The 17730-nt window shown below is 36.2% G+C and overlaps 3 protein-coding genes across 5 annotated transcripts; 1 reads left to right on the forward strand and 2 right to left on the reverse strand.

Moving 5' to 3' along the window:
• The first annotated feature begins 831 nt into the window (after nucleotides 1–831).
• On the forward strand, nucleotides 832–1278 carry LOC118041908 (uncharacterized). The gene has a single exon (XM_035049415.1). It carries the CDS (start codon nucleotides 832–834, stop codon nucleotides 1276–1278), a length of 447 nt encoding a protein of 148 aa, XP_034905306.1.
• A 354-nt stretch (nucleotides 1279–1632) lies between these two features.
• LOC118041930 (ribosomal RNA small subunit methyltransferase, chloroplastic) lies at nucleotides 1633–5114 on the reverse strand. Of its 2 annotated transcripts, XM_035049434.2 has the most exons (10): nucleotides 4780–5107; nucleotides 4527–4676; nucleotides 4370–4426; nucleotides 4177–4275; nucleotides 3975–4070; nucleotides 3337–3421; nucleotides 2782–2834; nucleotides 2529–2612; nucleotides 2192–2302; nucleotides 1633–2084 (listed from the first exon to the last, which is right to left on the reverse strand). In XM_035049434.2, the coding sequence occupies exons 1-10, from the start codon at nucleotides 4993–4995 to the stop codon at nucleotides 2019–2021; spliced, it is 1017 nt and encodes a 338-aa protein (XP_034905325.1). In that variant the 5' UTR covers nucleotides 4996–5107; the 3' UTR covers nucleotides 1633–2018. The 2 variants fall into 2 exon arrangements, with proteins under 2 accessions (XP_034905325.1, XP_034905326.1); XM_035049435.2 differs by lacking the exon at nucleotides 3975–4070 and having other exon boundaries at nucleotides 4780–5114.
• A 4151-nt stretch (nucleotides 5115–9265) lies between these two features.
• Nucleotides 9266–16478, reverse strand: LOC118041928 (flap endonuclease GEN-like 1). Of its 2 annotated transcripts, XR_012167914.1 has the most exons (10): nucleotides 16095–16478; nucleotides 15788–15961; nucleotides 15421–15591; nucleotides 15030–15211; nucleotides 14669–14915; nucleotides 14449–14584; nucleotides 13629–14104; nucleotides 10379–10459; nucleotides 9515–9667; nucleotides 9266–9403 (listed from the first exon to the last, which is right to left on the reverse strand). XR_012167914.1 is itself a non-coding variant. In XM_035049431.2 (8 exons), the coding sequence occupies exons 1-8, from the start codon at nucleotides 16290–16292 to the stop codon at nucleotides 12636–12638; spliced, it is 1848 nt and encodes a 615-aa protein (XP_034905322.1). In that variant the 5' UTR covers nucleotides 16293–16476; the 3' UTR covers nucleotides 12487–12635. The 2 variants fall into 2 exon arrangements, 1 of the variants encoding a protein (XP_034905322.1); XM_035049431.2 differs by lacking the exons at nucleotides 9266–9403; nucleotides 9515–9667; nucleotides 10379–10459 and adding an exon at nucleotides 12487–12899 and having other exon boundaries at nucleotides 16095–16476.
• Between the last annotated feature and the right edge of the window lie 1252 nt (nucleotides 16479–17730).

Raw genomic sequence — 17730 nt, forward strand, 5'->3', positions numbered from 1 at the left:
GATTTTTTCCTTGGGAACATAGAGTATATATACTAATGAGTTTCAAATCACACATTAAAAAAATATAATTTTTTATATGTGAACACAGAGTATATATATGAAAGGGCTTCAAACCCTACATTAAAAAGGATACTATGTTATCATTTTAAGTTGAAATATTTAAACCAAAATTTTTTTTATCCCCCATTTAAAAAAAAAAAAAAAAACCCGGGTCTCGTCGGGTCGACCAGCCGGGTCGCCCGGCTTTGGCCGGGTTGTTGCCACAGTCGGTCTTTTATTAAACCCGGACCGGTCCAGCCACCGGGTCGACCGGGTCCCGGGTCAACCCGTCGGGCCGGGCCGGGTTCAATAACACCGACTAAAACAACTGTACGTACTATTTTAATCATCAAATTTGAAAGGCAACGATTTTGGAAGTAATGAGCAAGGATATTGGTGAATATCACCAGATACTAAATATTTTGTTAGCTTTCTAAATTAACAAGAAAAAAGAAGAAGAAGAGAGAACCAATATAACAAGGTGAAATTCAAGAAATCGTCGTGGGAAGCCAAGCCCCATCCAAAAGGGAAAAAAATATTTCCAGACACTGTAACCGGTGTTTTGGACAACTTCAAGAACTGACTTTCGAATTCTGACATCCTCCACTACTTACAAAGATTCCCAGAAACAAAATCCAAAGAGATTTTGCACTCTCAGTTCAGTGTTTCTCCTTAGCAAACTGAAAAAAGAAATCTTTGCTAAGAGAGAAAGAGAGGCAACACAACATGAACACCACACCACCACCAGCACCATTACCAGACCTAATATTATCATTAGAGCAAGCAGCACTAATGGCTAAACAACTCCCATCAACAACTGACCCAAATCACCTTCTCCAAATCTACTCCTCTCTCCACCAAGCCCACCACCACCTCTCCTCCATCCTCTCCCAAAACCAACTTCCTTCTTTCCCTCTTCCACCACCACCACCACAAGAGAACTCGCTCTCGTCGGCCACTGGAGCTGATGAGAATGGGAACGAGCCTATGCAAGTTGGTGATGATGATGATTATGAAGAGAATTCCAATAAGGTGGTGTCTATTGATAAAGTGGAGGTGAGGATGAGAGATTGTTTTATTAAGAATAAGAGGCCTAAAAGGCCTCTTTCCCCGTCAACGGTGGCCGTGGCTGAGGAGAGGAGGTTGTCCGATGATGGGTTTGGGGGAGGGATTATGGGTTTTGATCCTCATGGGACTAGGTTGAGGGCTTTGGATCTTATCTACCAGTTTCATGGCTGATAATTAATTATTGGGAAGGAACAGAGCAGAGGAAACAGAGGGCAGGGCAGGAGAATTTTGCTTGTATCGTTATTGATGATGAAACATGAAAGTGAGTTTTTGGAATGAATGATTGGGTTTCATCTAATTTAATAGATTTTATTTTTCATCTGTCATCTTTTTACTTTATTTTGAGAATGCCATGGCACAAAATGATGCAATTGAAATTGGATTTATGAGATGATGTATTACATTATGACTCTCATATTATTATTATCCCTATTCTGGGATTTGACATATTCTATGATTTTAGTTTGTCTTTTAGCACTTCTCCAAAAGATTGCTTTCAGCCTCTATTCTTCTAACACGAATTCGTAAAGACCATCACATCTTTTTGCATTAAATAATTTTCTTATATACAGTCTGAATTCTAATCAATGTCACAGTTAATCCCCTTTTCATTAATAATATAACAAGATCATACACTGGGATTTCCGAAATTGTATGTGGTAGCAAATTGAGTATGCTGATTCCACTCTTTAAACACTGCAAATTGCGTCCGCATCCCAACCAAAGTCGCTTGAATTCATCTTCTACCAGGAAGATCCTAATATTGAAATTCCCGTAATGTGGTTTCTATCGTTGAGGTTCCTCATCCTGTTTGATGACATTGATTTGCTGCAACTCCAAAGATGCATGACACGGTGTCCGGCAATCCTGTCTCAGGTGTCTTCATTAACTCTCTCCCAACATCAAAAACCCTATGTTCTCACAATAGAATTGTGCAAATTAACGAAATCATCCAAGGTAAGCTCCTCCGGTCTTGACTGGACATGATGAATAGATTTGGAAGGATTAGTCTAGGCATGTCAAAAGTAATTATCAAGGTGAAAATGGAAAAGAAGTAAACCATACATCATTAAATAGCACTTACAGTGGCTAGACAACCAACATTTTGAAGAGCTTCTTCAATCTCAACGGGCGTGCATATGTGTTGAAGTGATTTTCGCAGCATCTTACGTTTCCCATTAAATGCAGAATTCACCTATATCCAAAAACGGGCTTGATTAAAAAAATGTCCCAAGTTGGACAGGAAGCCAGTCAAAGGTTTAGTCTAAGTTCCTCCGTGGCCATGCCTTTGAAGAAAGGTAAAACATAAGGTAGGCTGGTAGCATTCCCAAAACCAATAGTAAAATCACAGTGCTTTTACAATTCTTTACAAGAGCTAGAAGTTTTAAAACACAAGAAGTTGTGCTGAGAGAAGAAACAACCATTGAGAAGAAGCTTTTAGTGGAGGAAACTGCTGGATAGTCCACAGCTTGCTTGAGCTTAAACCTAACGACAGCAGCATCAACCTGCAAAAGGATTACATGACAGCTCTGTTATATTCTTTGAACAAAGTTAAAGTAGTACATTATTCTGAATATGCAAGCATAGGGAACACTTGATGACTTATAAGACTGCCTTTGGGCATAGAGTTCTGCAAAACATGTATTTGAACACATATGAAAACCGTTTACTTACTTTGGGCTGAGGAAAAAAATTTGACCTTGGGACCTTAAATTTGTATTCAGGATCTGGAAACAGAACCACATACTGAAAAATAAGTCTAAGGAAACAATGCATATTTCTGCAAAATATCATGTAGTTGGTGGAAAAAACATAAACTCTATATAAAGAAATAAAGTTGTTTTATGCATCATTTAGCCTATATTATTAGACGGAAAAGAATCAACTTTCCGATTGCATTTAAATTTATTGGACAATTCATAACAACTGAGAAGAAGAGTAAAAAAAATCAAAATGAATAAAAAAAAAAAAGCAATAGGAAGAAGAGTGGAAAAACATGTATCGTTAGCAAAAAAACATTTGCAGATTGAAGACTATTAAAAAAATACTGGCAGCAAAAGTCGAGGGGCAGCTGTTCAAAGCTATTAACTTTTATTTGCAGGCTTGTAGTTGCTATGAATGTAAAATCTCAGATCAAAAACAGTACACATCAAACTAGGCAAGGACCATAGACCCAGAGTCACTCAATGACCGGTTAAGAGTTAAAACAGATTTATATTGCAGAGATACCTGAATAAAAATTAACAAAGATATTGATGGGCCGGTATTCTGAAGTTCGCAGAGAAGATTCCACTAAACGCAAAGCTGTCTCATCCTGAAACGATTCAGTCATACTAATGACAACAAGCCAAAAGTGTTTTGTACCAAATAAATCAGTCAGCTGCTTAAACTTTTCAACCTCGTTAATCTGTCAATCAACTAGATCAAAGTTTATGGTTCATTGATTAACAAGCTCCTTACCACAGACACCTTTCTAAAAAAGAAACATGTGGATTTTACTGCTTGGTACCAAGGTTCGGTACATTTCCCTGTTAAACATCATCAAAATTCAAGCTTTGCCTCATTTTTGTGCCTACGCTTTACAGTTATCCAATAATAAAACCGGATTTCATATTTCATAGTTGCATTTCCCTTGAACATAGAAAGTTCTTTACACCTTTAAGCATATTACAACACGGATAACGAATTACACGTGCATTTTAACAGAAAACAGAGGAAAGGATGACACGGTTCAAGCTCAGTGCCAAGGAAAACATCAAGTCTAGACTATTGGATAACTAGATCACAAGTCTTAGAGTGAAAATGAAGGTAGTTACTCGGCAGGTAATAAATTAATATCAGGAAGGTGGCATTTCACACTTCCTCACCTGGAGTAAAAGAACGATTTCAGAGAAAATGTCACCCATTGGAAGCAGTTGCTTGATTACATCTGTACTTATATTAAATGGTATATTAGCAACCACCTACACAGATAAGCACACATACATCAACACAACTCAATCCCTCACTAAGGAAAAGAAAAATCTTTCCACAGTTCATTAAAACGCATCTACTCAAACAAGGTCTCACTTTTGCATATCTCGGTTTTTCACTCAAAGATCCCATACTCTCTAACATCGAAAGCATGTGGGATCGAATGTGACACTTGATGAAGTCCTCTTGCAAAACCTAGAATGTACCGGCCATTAACAAAACAACATTATTAACAGTAACCCACGATAAGAGAATACATAATTTAGTCATGATCAAAATCAAAATGCACCTTGAAACGATTTGTATCGGCAAATCTTTCCCTCACTAAAGCAGCCATATGAGCATCCTATATGTTACAAATTTTCAAAAAAATAATAATAACTTTCATAACCAACTAAGTTTATAACAAAAAAAAGCGGAGCTACAAACAATCCAATTAACCTTACTTTCTCAATAGCAAGAACAGTTGCACCAGCATCAATAAGAACATTAGTCAAAGAACCAGTCCCAGGTCCAATTTCAAGAACCAAATCACCCTCTTCAACATTAGCTGAAGCAACAAGTTGCTCGTTAATCTCATCATTCAACATATAATGCTGCAACATTACACCAACCAAGTGTTTGTTAAAATGCCTCCGTGAAAAAGCACAAGGAAGACAATCAATCTTGTTATGAAAACAAAATGGGTATGTGTAAAACCTGGCCTAGTGATTTCCTCGGTCTTCTATCTCTAGAATTGAGGGCTTTCAGAGTCGCGTGGTAATCATCTGGACTTCTTTTAGAAGCGCACGTTACCTCTAGTGTTCGCTTTGGAGGGCTTGTTAAGCTATTGTGCGCCAAGAGTGAAGGAGTTCGTGGAGAAACCGAAATTGGCGGGAGAGATTGCAGGAGATTTGGTGTCGCAGTTGATCTCATTTTCTTCTTTACGTTCTCTTTGTTTTTCAAATTCCAAATGGTAAAACTTTTAGCTGTGTGGACTGTGGATAACAGAGACTCGGGCAAACCTCATATTAGTCACCCAAGTATATATATTTTCTCGATTGAGTCCTTCAGACACCGCTTTTATCATTTGAGCCTCCCCATCCATGGACCTTTCCTCAATCGAGTTTTTTTATTGAAATAATTAGAGACAACATTAAATATGTGTTATTCTGTGTGTTCTAACTAACCCTAATGCTCCCAAGCTCTCACTGAGACCCTAATTTTGCTCCTTTTTATTGAAATAATTGGATAAACCACTTTTTACGCCTATAAATCCAGCAATTCTTGCATGATTAATCTCCATAAATAAATATATAAATAAAAAGAACCATGTTCAGCACTTTATCTTTTCGAAGCATTATCAATGCACACTAACTGGTGGCCTCTTGTCAGATTTGAATTTTGTTGTCAGTACTTTTCTGTTTAATTAACTTTTCATGTCCAAAATATTAGTCAAGGTAAAGTTCACCACCAATTCCATGTTTTCAAGGTTGAAATGCCCACGAACCAAACTATTCTACCCATGAAAACTTGGCACAAAGAAAAACAACATTATAGAATATATTCAGATACTAAATTCTGTTTCTAATTAAGTTGTGAAAAAATTCATCCCAGTTGAGTTACAGTCCTGATTTTAGCTGTTTCTGTAAAATAGTTTTTCGTGAATGAAGTACACTCCAATATTTAAATCAGTACGTATATAAAATAAGAGAAAATATAAAAAGAAAAACGAAGGGTGTGTGTGGCTTTGTGGCTGGCAGGATCTCAATCCCCTGTATTTCGTGAGTCTAAGTGTATTTATACATTTGGTATAGTAATGTAATTTTTTCATGGAGGAGAAATCTTTTCAATGGCCAACCAAGTGATTTATGCAACAACTGATGTGTTAATGGTGAATCAAAATATCAGTTTTTCTATGGCTGGTATGTAATTGGAGGAGAAATTGATGCGACACTAGTGATAAACAGAGCTATTAGTGATAGAATACTTCGCCTGTTCTGTAATAATCTTGTGTGTGCGAGGAAAAAAAAGGAGTGCGAAATGTGTAATCCATGCTGTTGTACAGGAGGAGCAGACAATGAAGAAGATTCCTCTGGCACATAGCTAGCCACCACTTCAGGACCTTGATATGATATCTCATTTTGACCAGATTATTGGGACATGATTTTCATTAGTTGGTACCATGTTCCCGTGATCAAATGAGTTCCCATCTGTAGTCTGTGTTTCATGAGCCAAAGTCTGAAAGAATAGAGAAGAAAGAAAACAAAAACAAAAAAATGAAGCAAGAAACTAAGGGGTAGAAACCGGATTGAAAAGAAATGAGAAACAAAGAAGGGTAAATAAATTGGTGGCAAAAACACTAACAGATAACAGGCAGTCTGAATTGCTGAATGTTCTTAAGAAGCTCAACTCTGTCCACCTGTGGGACATGGACTTCTGTGACCACAAGGTCAAGTCTTCCTTTTCTCTTCTGAGTGAACCCTAGAGAATCCGCTGCCTTTTCATAACGGACAACTGGGAAAGAAAAGAAAATGAAAAGACTGTTATCTCGAAGAACTCATGATCATAGCACCAAATACAAAGCAAGGAATCACAAAAGTATTACCTTCGTACTTGCATGTTGCATTCTTGAAGTATCCCAGTCACAATACTGTGGCATACTGTGGCATGTGTGATCATTATTCACAACCAGAATATTGAACTCTCAAGGAAAGTTTTGGGGTTTCATTGGTTTAACGGGCCTGGAGATTATATTATCCATGCTGGACAAAATTGTCAAGGCTAATCCAACAGAATCGATGTACATTTGATACAATCTGGATTCTACTAAAAAAGAAATATTTGAACTAAAAAAGATGGATTTATTCTAATATATGATTTGTGACACGATGCATACAAGTTATGTAATTTGCTTCAACGCCAATTAATTGCGAATCATATAAATTGTAATCTCAAAATGGTAATCCTTTTGAGATTGCTGATCCAGCATTTGATTGTCCTGGCAGGCACATGTTTTTTGAGCGGAGTGATTTCACTCCACTTCGCTTTGAGAAATTCCACAGGCACAGGCCTTTTTGTCAGTGTATCATTTGAGGTGGTGTTTAATAATCCTTGTGTCATGGGAGTTTTGAAACCATTGAAACAGGCATGATTCCATTTTTTTTTCTTGGAAAATTTCTTTCTTAAAATATGTAGTATTTAACAATTACATTGAAAGGAATAGAGTGAAAAAAATCCAATCATCCTCCTCTGTTCTATGAACTCTAGGAACATGAAGTAGCACCAGTTGTCATAAAGAGGGAGCATTTCATTCTCTGAACCACACCATAAAAAAGCTACAAATATCCAGTTATTTAAAAAAATAAAATTCGCCAGACAGGGCGATTAGTTTATGACATTGCAAACAGGAAAAGAGCAACAAAATAACAACAGAGTTATTAATTTATTAGGATTGCAAACAAGGAAAAAGCAACCAGATAACAGTATTTTAACAGACTATTAACTGTAAAACTAAATGCCACAGCAAACAGTCAAACTTGGATAAAGTCTCCAACAATTGAAACCCTTTCGCCGGTGTCTGCTGCGTGTCAGTCACCCGTGACCAGATTCAAAGTTTTCAGGGATCTTGCTCTCCATGTTATAAAGCACCAAAGCCAACTTTGGAGTCGAGGGCCACTTCAAAGCCTTGTTGTAAGCATTAAAAAATGGTTTATAAGTAGAAAAATAAAAGTGACAATAGAAATACAAGCAAATAGAATTCTAATTACCCTACAGTAACTTAATGCATGAAGCAAGCATTGAAAAGCAGCACACAAAAATCATTAACCTACCAGAGATCATTATTAGGATCTTCAAGGAACTCTTTTTCCATCACCAACAACTCAAGCTCTTCCACTGTTGCAATATCGAGAATGTCAGATTCATCTTCCTTCTCTGGCAGTGGTTGAAGCTGTGGCAATGGAAACTGAACCTGCTGCTGAGAGTTGCCCAGGAATGTCGGGCCATGAGTTCCGATATTGGAGAGAGTGGTTCCTTGATTGAGATGTTCTTCCACACTATGATTTCCCTTCTGACCAAAACTTGAAAAGTTCCCATCAGTAGTAGTAATAATTTCAGTATGATTGGAATTGGGGTAAGACGGGTATAGCTGTTTGCTTTGTGAAGCCACTTGCCCACAGTTAGGGATCAATATGCCATTATAGTTTGAGTTCACATTTGTATGAGAATGCACAGAACCAAGGGTATGCACAGACATGGGACTACAGAGATTATTATGGAAATTGTTTCCGTATTCTGATTGAGATGCTGTCATGAAGAATTGGGAGTTTGTGTATTGGGAGAACCCTCCTTGTAGATTAACAGTTGATGAAGGATGCCAATCTCTAATCATGGTCTTCTGCATTGCATCTTGTTCCCGCTTCAAGTAAAGACGATATTTCTGAAAACATAAAATTTAAAGTCACCTTGGGATGTTTTTTTTTTTTTTTTTTTTTTTTTAGTGGTTGCAAGAAGCAAATGATGCCATTTCTTAATCCCGCAATGCACAAGGACGACTAGGTATACGGCAACATAACATTGTTCAATTATTCTAGAAAATCAACATTACTATTGTGTTTTGCAGATATCCCACAGAAAAATAGATGAAAAATATGCTTCCTCGGGCCAATTATTACTCATGTTTGAAATATTAAGCTTCAAATATTACTCACAACATAGACATGCCTTGTACTCAACCAATAAGATGGACACATTCACAGTTTTATAGAGAACAAACCTGTAAATGGCTTGAAACATTTTCTTTCTTTAGCCCTGGGACATTCATGTGCTGAAGTATTTTCTTTGGATGGGCACCTGCATTGATAATGAGATCTAAGGGATAATGGACCATATCGTAAACAGAAAAGATAGCAACATCAAAAAGTTATTATGCAACTTGTCAAGAATCTTTTACCATCAATGCCTAATATCCTGATAGCTTGCAAGAATCTGTTATGCAGCTCATTAGTCCAAACAAGCTTTTGCTTCTTTGGAACAGTCAAATTGTTATTATCTTCATCATCATTGTCCGCCTCTTCTAGCTCCTTTCTTTTTCCCTTTTGATCAGTCATCCCCATGGTACTTGATGGGTTCCCTACAGTCAAACTTGAAGCATTCTCCTCCAATGACCCCCCACGAAAGCTGTTTGATCCTTTGCCAGATACAACTGTCTTTATTTTCATTCTATATGTTAACTGCCAAAGGTTTTTTACATCGTTCTTGATGATTGGCTTCATAAGATAAAGTGCAGCCCCTTTATACAGGCAGCCTAACATGGTGCTCTCATTGTTATCAGCTGAAAAAACTGCAATAGGATTAAACAACCAAAATCAAATCTTAAAAGTTTTTTAACTAAATAACAAGCATCTGAAGGAATAAGAATGATTGCTGAGGTTGAATCAAAGAGGCTACTTACCAACAATGGGTAAAGAAGACAATTCTCCCAGAGTCTCAAGGATCTCGTATTGATCCATATCAGGCAAGTGAGTTTCTGTCAAAATCAGGTTAATTTCATCTTCTTTCTCCCTTAAAATGCGCAATGCATCAGTGGCTCGTGTAGCAGTTGTGACTACAAGCACAGCAGTATAACAAGATTTCAGTATATGATTTATCAAAAAAAAAGTATCTGATACTAGAATTTGACCATTCCATCGCAAGAAGACAAGCTAAGCGCTCTTCAATACCTATAAGCCATGTGGCTGGAGTAGGTAAAGGTTCGTTTAACTTTTTTAGACCAAATGGAGCGTGTTAGTTTAAACAGAAAATACCAGATTTTTGCTCTTAATAGTCTTTTCCAAAGCAGGAATACAGATCCAAAAACTCCAGATTTTGCCCTTAATAGTCTTTTCTGAAGCAGGAATACGGATCCAAAAACTATCAAGTTGTTAGGAAACGTGTCATTATAACGGGTTACAAACTCTACCCGGAATCTGAGAAAGGGATTACCCACAACAACCCCCGACACTCCCACCCCCCACACAACAAACCCTTTTTTTTCTCTCTCATCTTGTACAACTCACTACGGAGCATACTTAATATTGAACATAGGGCCCAGCTGAGAACACGGCGTTAACCAAAACCTTCACTGCCCAGGAGATGCATCCCATCCCCCCACCGCATTCCTAAATGCTAAAGGCAAGTATAACGACATGGTAAATCAATATCATATCTAGTGCTTAAGGGTGCTGATAAAATGATTATTTGTGCTAATAAAATGATATTAGTTTAAGATTCTAACAGAAATGGATATAAAAGGAACTGACTAATCTCCAGTACATACCTTCATATCCAAATGCCTGAAGCATTTTTGACACAATTCTGAGGCATGTGGGATCACTTTCCACAACCAAGATTCGAACACCTATAGGAAATGAGCCAGCATTATTTTCTGTAACTTCAACTGAGAGAACCCGCTCACTAGTCATGTTTGGAACAAAACTTCAGAGAGAGAAAGAGATGATTAGACAGACACACACAGAGAGACTCAGAAAGAGATGCTTGGGCTGTAAATATAGGATGGGTGCTTCTATTGAGGTGCCTATATATAACCAATAATCAAGTTTAAGAGAGAGAGAGATAGGTAATTTCACAGGCACACACAGAGATACTCAGATAGAGATACTTGTGCTTTTATTTTGAGGTGCCTATACATAGCCAATGATCAAGCACATATGGTAGCTACACAAAGACAGAATCTTATTGAGCTTGTTTTTTTGTGTTTTTAGTGAGATTATCCTGTCCGTTCACGGTATGTGGAGTCCACATTATGGACGGACAAAATCACTTGTGTCACACAAGTTCAGATACTTATCCAAAAGCATCCCCCCGACAATGCTCCGTTGTCAAATCCAAATCAGAAAGCTCCTCATTAATTCACTCAAGAAAACAATTAAAGCGTATCTGGAATTTAAGCTCATCAGTAGCAAATAAAAAGGTCAAGGAAAAATTTTGACAATCACTTGAGAAGATATGCATAGCATTCTAAAATGGCAACACTATCTGAAATTGAAAATCAATGTTAGTCAACACAGTTTAATTAGCTTTCCATTACCCCCCTAAGACTTCCATATATACAGAACTCCAAAACTCCAGGTCACTTGTTGAGTTTCCTTAGTGCACAATGTTCCATATTTGAATACATAAGAAAACCCTTGTGCATAAAATTTTATAAAGCACAGATATACCTTAACTGAATAAACTACTATTGTTACCTAAATACACTTGTGAAATCTGAGACCAATTTACTGCTATTGTTACCTAAATACACTTGTGAAATCTGAGACCAATTAACTACTGTTGTTACCTAAATACACTTGTGAAATCTAACACCAATTCGTACCAAACAAGGGACCTTTATGCATGTAATGACAGTACTCACCCGTAGACGAGTTCAACTCAATGGTTTTGGGATAATAACCAATGCTTTGCTTCGCAATATAGGGGACAGAATAAAAAAGGGGTGTTTAAAAGCTTATTCAATATCTTGTATGCTAACAGACCAAAGTTATCAAGTTCGATTTGAGTTCGATCTAATAAAACACTCATCATACAAACAAACCAAAATTTGCAAATTTTTTTATGAACAAGTTTGAACAATTGAATACTCGGTTTGAAATGTCCGTAAACATAAATTAAATTTTTAAATAATTATCTAAAAGATAATTAAAAACTAATGCTTTATAACATCTTGAGTGCAAAATAAATATAAACCACGCCTAAAGATGATTCTAACATTCAAGTTGAGGCCGGTATATATAATGTCGAGATAAAAGAATTAGGTGTTAATTAAAACCTATATTAACAATTTTTTCATTCATTTCATTTCCTACTATGATTGAACAAGCTCGTGCTTCGTAAAAAATATTAGCAAATCAAGTTTAAATGCTAATTTTGGAAGAATTCAGATACATTGGAAATCAGTTGCGAGTCCTATTCACTTCCATGATATCCTGGTTCTTGTTTGTCTATATTTCAAGTAACACCACAAAAGAAATTTCTTAAAGGGCATACAGAAGGTATTTGGCAACGAGAGTATGGGTGAATGAAACAACCAAACACTAGATAAGGAGTACGATATGATATTTATAGTAATTGATGCGTGATAACATGGAAATTAGGTGTTTGATAGTGCAGGTGGTGTTCAAGAAAATACTGATCTAAGAATGGATTCGGTCCGAGAGAAGCAGCCACTATTATATAGTATTGGTTGATTACCCAATTGACACTCATGTTTCCCATATTTTAACAATTTGTTTCTGTAAAACATTATATTTAGAGCCTGGAATTGGTTACTCTGTAGTTAAAATGTGAAACTGTTAAAAATTGTTTAGCAGCGAAGGTGAACCAAAGCAACCCTGTATAAACAGATTGCAAAAATAAAAGGCTGCATTTTCAACAAAGAGAAAAGGCTGGCTTCTCTACAATTCACCAAAAAGTAGACTTTTCTTTCACGTAAAAAAAAAACTCCACTTATCCACAATAATGGTCCTGAAGCTAAAAGTTTATTTACATCTTCATATCTAAAGTCTGTAAATGTCCTACTCAAACAGAAGGCGGCGTCTCACAGACTTTGGAAGGTTTGAACTTGAAACCTTGTTCTTCCCTTTTGATGGCCCATCCTCTTGATTTTCAGAATTATTGGCTAGATCTTCTTGTTTTGCATGAATTGCAGCTACCTTAGCAGAGCGGTAAAATTCTGTTAATCTAAGTTGGACACGTTTTGACTTTGGTGATTCTGACTTTTCACTGGACCCTTCATTTTTAAAGCCTGAACCCTTTCTTCTTTTCGATGCTTTCAGTTCCTGCCAATTTTCAACCACAAAAGTAAATAATCTGGCAGGCCCATAGACTCTCTCATTTCCAATATCCTTATATACATGTAAAACAGGCAGCATGATAACAAACTAAACAACTTCAACGACCTAAAGTCCTCAAGTTTTACCATAAAGAACATGAAGAAAAGGACTGAGCACCCCTGATTAACTCAGGCCACCATTAAGCACATTAACTTTTCAACTGAAACTAACATCCTTGTTTTGCTATCCTTTATCCATACAGAAAACCCATCTTCAATTTTTTCTACTTTTTGTATCCCATAACCTCTCATATATACAATCACCTCCAAATAAACTAGTTCTTATCTTGTCACTCGTTCATTTGACATTCCCATTTGCACTATTCTGCATCTTGGCCTAATGAAGCATGGGCTATGGTCCCATTTCTTAAAAGCTATTAAGCTCATACAAAACAGAAACCAGGATCAAAGAGCACATAAAACCAATTCTCCAATCCCTTCTTGCTTCTCTCCTTAGGCCATCAACTCCGTGTACTTAGAGATTCCTATATAAGAATCTAATTTATGCACATTTTGACACATGCTTGATGCTTCTATATTATTAATTCAAATTTGCTTAAAGGAAAACAAGAAAATAGGATATCCATGAGTTTTATATATATATATATATATATATATATATATATAACAGCAATTTGACAAAATGATAACGTGAAGAATGGAATGGAGATCATACCTTCTCATGCCAAAATCTTTCAACTTCTTCTGGAAAAGCACCACGAATAAGCTCCATATTTTCATCTGTCAACAGGAAGCAACACTCATCATCAATATGAATCTGGGGGGCAGTATCCTCATCCAAATGATCAATGAATTCATCAATTTCAACGATCTCTTCTTGAGGCTTGTCAGACTCTTCAACAGAGTTGGTACGGATAATACTGCCTACTGTACTTGTCACTTTTCTCCACCTGATCACATAAGATTGGTTTCCATATCTTATTTTCACACGCTGAATTGAATCAAATACATACTGCCCATACAACATAGTTTTCTCAGGCTTGGCAGCCATTTCTCTCAAATATATGGTGGACAACATGGGAAGCATTCTCTGTCGAACATAAGATGGTTCCCAATGCTGATGAAAATCCAAGAAATCAACTAGTATTTCAGTGTCTGGGCATCTCCATGATAAACACAAGCCATCGCCAGCTATACAAGAAATAATTCCGAGCTTAATAGGGGACCAGAAAACAGTAAAATGATGTGCATTTCAAAAAAATTAAAGACAGAAGACTGGCTCACAGTCAAAGCTTCAAAAAGTACGAAGAAGCTACGAGCATATCCACCCTACCCCTACATCTAACACCAGCCCTAGTCCAAGGGGAAAAAAAGCTTTCTGCAATGTTCCAAGGCGGAATATATATAATTTTGAAAAAGTAACTCAAAATGGAACAAAGAAACCTCACAAGATAGTTTAGACTAGATCATCTCAGTTAACAAAACTTGATATAACTTTATTTATATTACATGCAATCCTCATCATGCTGCAATACCAGTAAAGTTTCCATGTTTGTTGCACAAATACATTCGAATAATATCATCATTTGGAAAGTTTGGCTCCATGGATATCTTGTTGCAAACTTTTATGTGCCAATTTTCATGCTTTTGCTGCTCCTTTTCTTTTCGATCCTGCCAGTCAAACGCTTTTAATGATGGTATGATCAATCCATAATACAACTAAAGAAAAAACTCAACAGAACAGTAAATATACACCTTATTACAGGAGGAGCAATTACACTTAAAACCCTCTGCCTTTCTTGTGCAACCCTGACTGGTACTAGTCCCACAATATTCACAAGATGACTTGAAATGTGCTCTTTTGCTGCCTGGATGCCCACAGAAGGAGCAATGAGAAGTTTTCGACCTTGCCGGGCTTTCATCTGGAAAAAGCATTATTTCATCTACAACTTTTGAAACAATTTGAAGTGAAGGAGAGTTCCCTTTGCTGATTTCATGTAACCTGCATAGAGCACAAGTTGGATCCCAGCTCAATACCACATTATCAGTAAGCATTATTTTCGAGTAAATAACAACAACAACAACAACTGAATTGGAGACAGGTATAGAAGCAAACTGATTCAATATCTCATCTTCACCGAAACTTTGGACAAAACGAAGAGCCTTCTCAAGCCCAATCCCTTGCACACCATTAAGATCATGATCATTGCCAACCAAAAGGGAAATGGCTATCAAGTGTCTCCTCTTCAACCCGAGACCAGCTTCAACATCTGATATATGGTAGCATTCAAATGGTTCCTGCGCACAATGTCAGTCACGTTTCAGAATTGGTAAAGAGCCATTTAAGAAAGCAATTTCAATTTCCCATGGCATTCGGAACAGTAAAGGGATCTATAAAACTACCCCTGCATTGCAGGAAATTGAGAAATTATTATTTGAGCTACTTCCAAATTTACCTAAAACTCACGGATAATAAGAAAACCAAGTACAGGACACCTAAAACTTACTTTGGTATTAGGCTTAACGCATTTTATCACACACTTAGCCCCAAAAAGGAAAGCATCACTATCAGCTGTAATACAAGCATCCACAAGGCCTTCAGCATTTAACTGAGCACACAGTGCTTCAGCTTCACCATTGGCCTTTAAAACAGGCATCCCAAACAGTTCAAGCAGTTCCTATAAAAAAACATTTCAGGGAATCAATTAATAATTAACATTCTCCAAGTGGCCGTAAAATCAAATCCAAATATATCCAAACAATACCACAAAAAATGGGCAGTAAAATCAAATATATCCAAACAATACCACAAAAAATGCAAGTTCACTAATGAATATAAAAGCAGCATGCATTTATAAATTAACAACAACTAACCACACACTCTTGAACGCATTTGAGAAAAGTCTTGTTCCTCTCCGCCGAAACACCTTCAGCCACTGGCAAACCCGAAATATCGACCCCCGAAAACCGAAAAAACCTCGCTATCCTTGCTTTAGACTTCAATGGCGACGGAGTCCCATCAACAACAAATACGGGAAGCGCTCCAAACTGCAAAAATAAAAAAGAAAGAAAAAAAATTTCTCCCATTACAGCCAAATAAAAACAAATATCTTTTAAAGTCTCCAGCTTTTTCCCAACTTCCATTCAAAAACTCAAAAGGGTTTCTAAAAATAGCACAAACCTTGGAGAAGAGATTGATAGTACGGAAGAAAGTGAGACGAAGATGAGGTTTTCGAACATGGGTTGCCTTGATAGCTGTTTCATGTTGGACAATCCAATAAGAAAGATCCACTGCGACCCGCTTTTCTCTCAAGAAATCGGGTCCTTCATGTCGTGCGTAGGGTTTCAGTAAATCCCAGAATTTGCCTCCCACACCCATAATTATTAACTAATAGTGTAAGTAGTTGCAAAAAAATACTAAAATTGGGAGTTTGGTTTCGTTGAATAGACAATGTGTGCACATTTCTTAAGGTTGCATGTTTTGGAGGAGGAAGAGGAGAAAACAGAAAGGGTGTAGTTTCAGCAACTTTTTTGTTTGTGCCGTTATGTATCAATGTTCGGTCGGGGCGTTTGGTTATTGTTATATCTTAAAACATTCCTGTGAAACCAAAAAAATTATTTTCATAAAAATTAATAATATTATAAGAATTCTTATTGTAAAATTATGATTGATTTAACAGGTAATATGGGGTTTACACTGCTCTAAATTTAAAAAAAAAATAATGAAATTATTTGAACCATCCTCAAGTCAACTCCAAAATTAGATTTTTAAAATTACAATAAAAATTATTTGTATTGGTATATTGACTTAGGTTTGCTCATCTTAACCTTTCTCAGCTTTGTTTCGATCGACTCTTAAGTTGGGTTTTAAAATCAGTCCTCAAATTGAATCCAAACTCAAATTTTAAAATTATAATAAAAATTGTTTTTATCGATGCATTAACTCGGGTCTGCTTATGTTGACTTTTCCTAGCCTTGCCTTGGTTAATCTTTGAGTTGGGTTTTAAAACTAGTCCTTAAGTTGACTCCATATTCGAGTTTTAAAATTATAATAAAAATCATTTTTATCAATACATTGACTTGAGTCTACCTATTGGCCCTTCCTAGCTTTGTCTCGATTGGGCCTTGAATCGGGTTTAAAAATCATGATAATAACAGTTTGTATCTTTACATTGATTTAAGTCAACTTGAGGTGATCCTCTTGATCCACGATTCAGGCCTTGACCCGAGTTGACCACCAAGTCAAGTGTTAAAACTATAATAATAATCACTTTTATTTTATGTTAACTCAGGTTTATCTTCTAATACTTGACTCGGGTCTTACCCTGAGTTAACCCTGAGTTAGGTTTCAAAATTATAATAATAATTATTTTTGTCATTATGTTGACTTGAATTAACATTCAAAAGCCAATCTAATTTGTGACCTGAGGCTTATTGGGATCAATCCCCCAATAGAGTTTTAAAACTTTGATGATAAATATTTTTATTTTTACGTAGACTCGAGTTAACCTGATCTATGACCCGAGGTTCAACTAGTGACTCAGGCTCTGCCATGAATCGATCTTTAAGTTAGATTTTAAAATGATGACAATAACTATTTTTATCTTTACATATTTTAATTTAACAATTTTAAAATTAAGTTTTATATAATGATATTTTAAAAATAAAAAAATATTATCCTTAAAGACATATTATCTTTATATCTTCTATTTTAAAAATACATAAATTCACTTCAAAATTCTTTCAAACACAAATTTATTTTTATATTTTTATTTTTTAAACTAAACACATTTTTTTTATTTGTACCGAGTCTGTTT

The sequence above is a fragment of the Populus alba genome, chromosome 14, assembly GCF_005239225.2.
Source record: "Populus alba chromosome 14, ASM523922v2, whole genome shotgun sequence".
NCBI classification, from domain to species: domain Eukaryota; kingdom Viridiplantae; phylum Streptophyta; class Magnoliopsida; order Malpighiales; family Salicaceae; genus Populus; species Populus alba.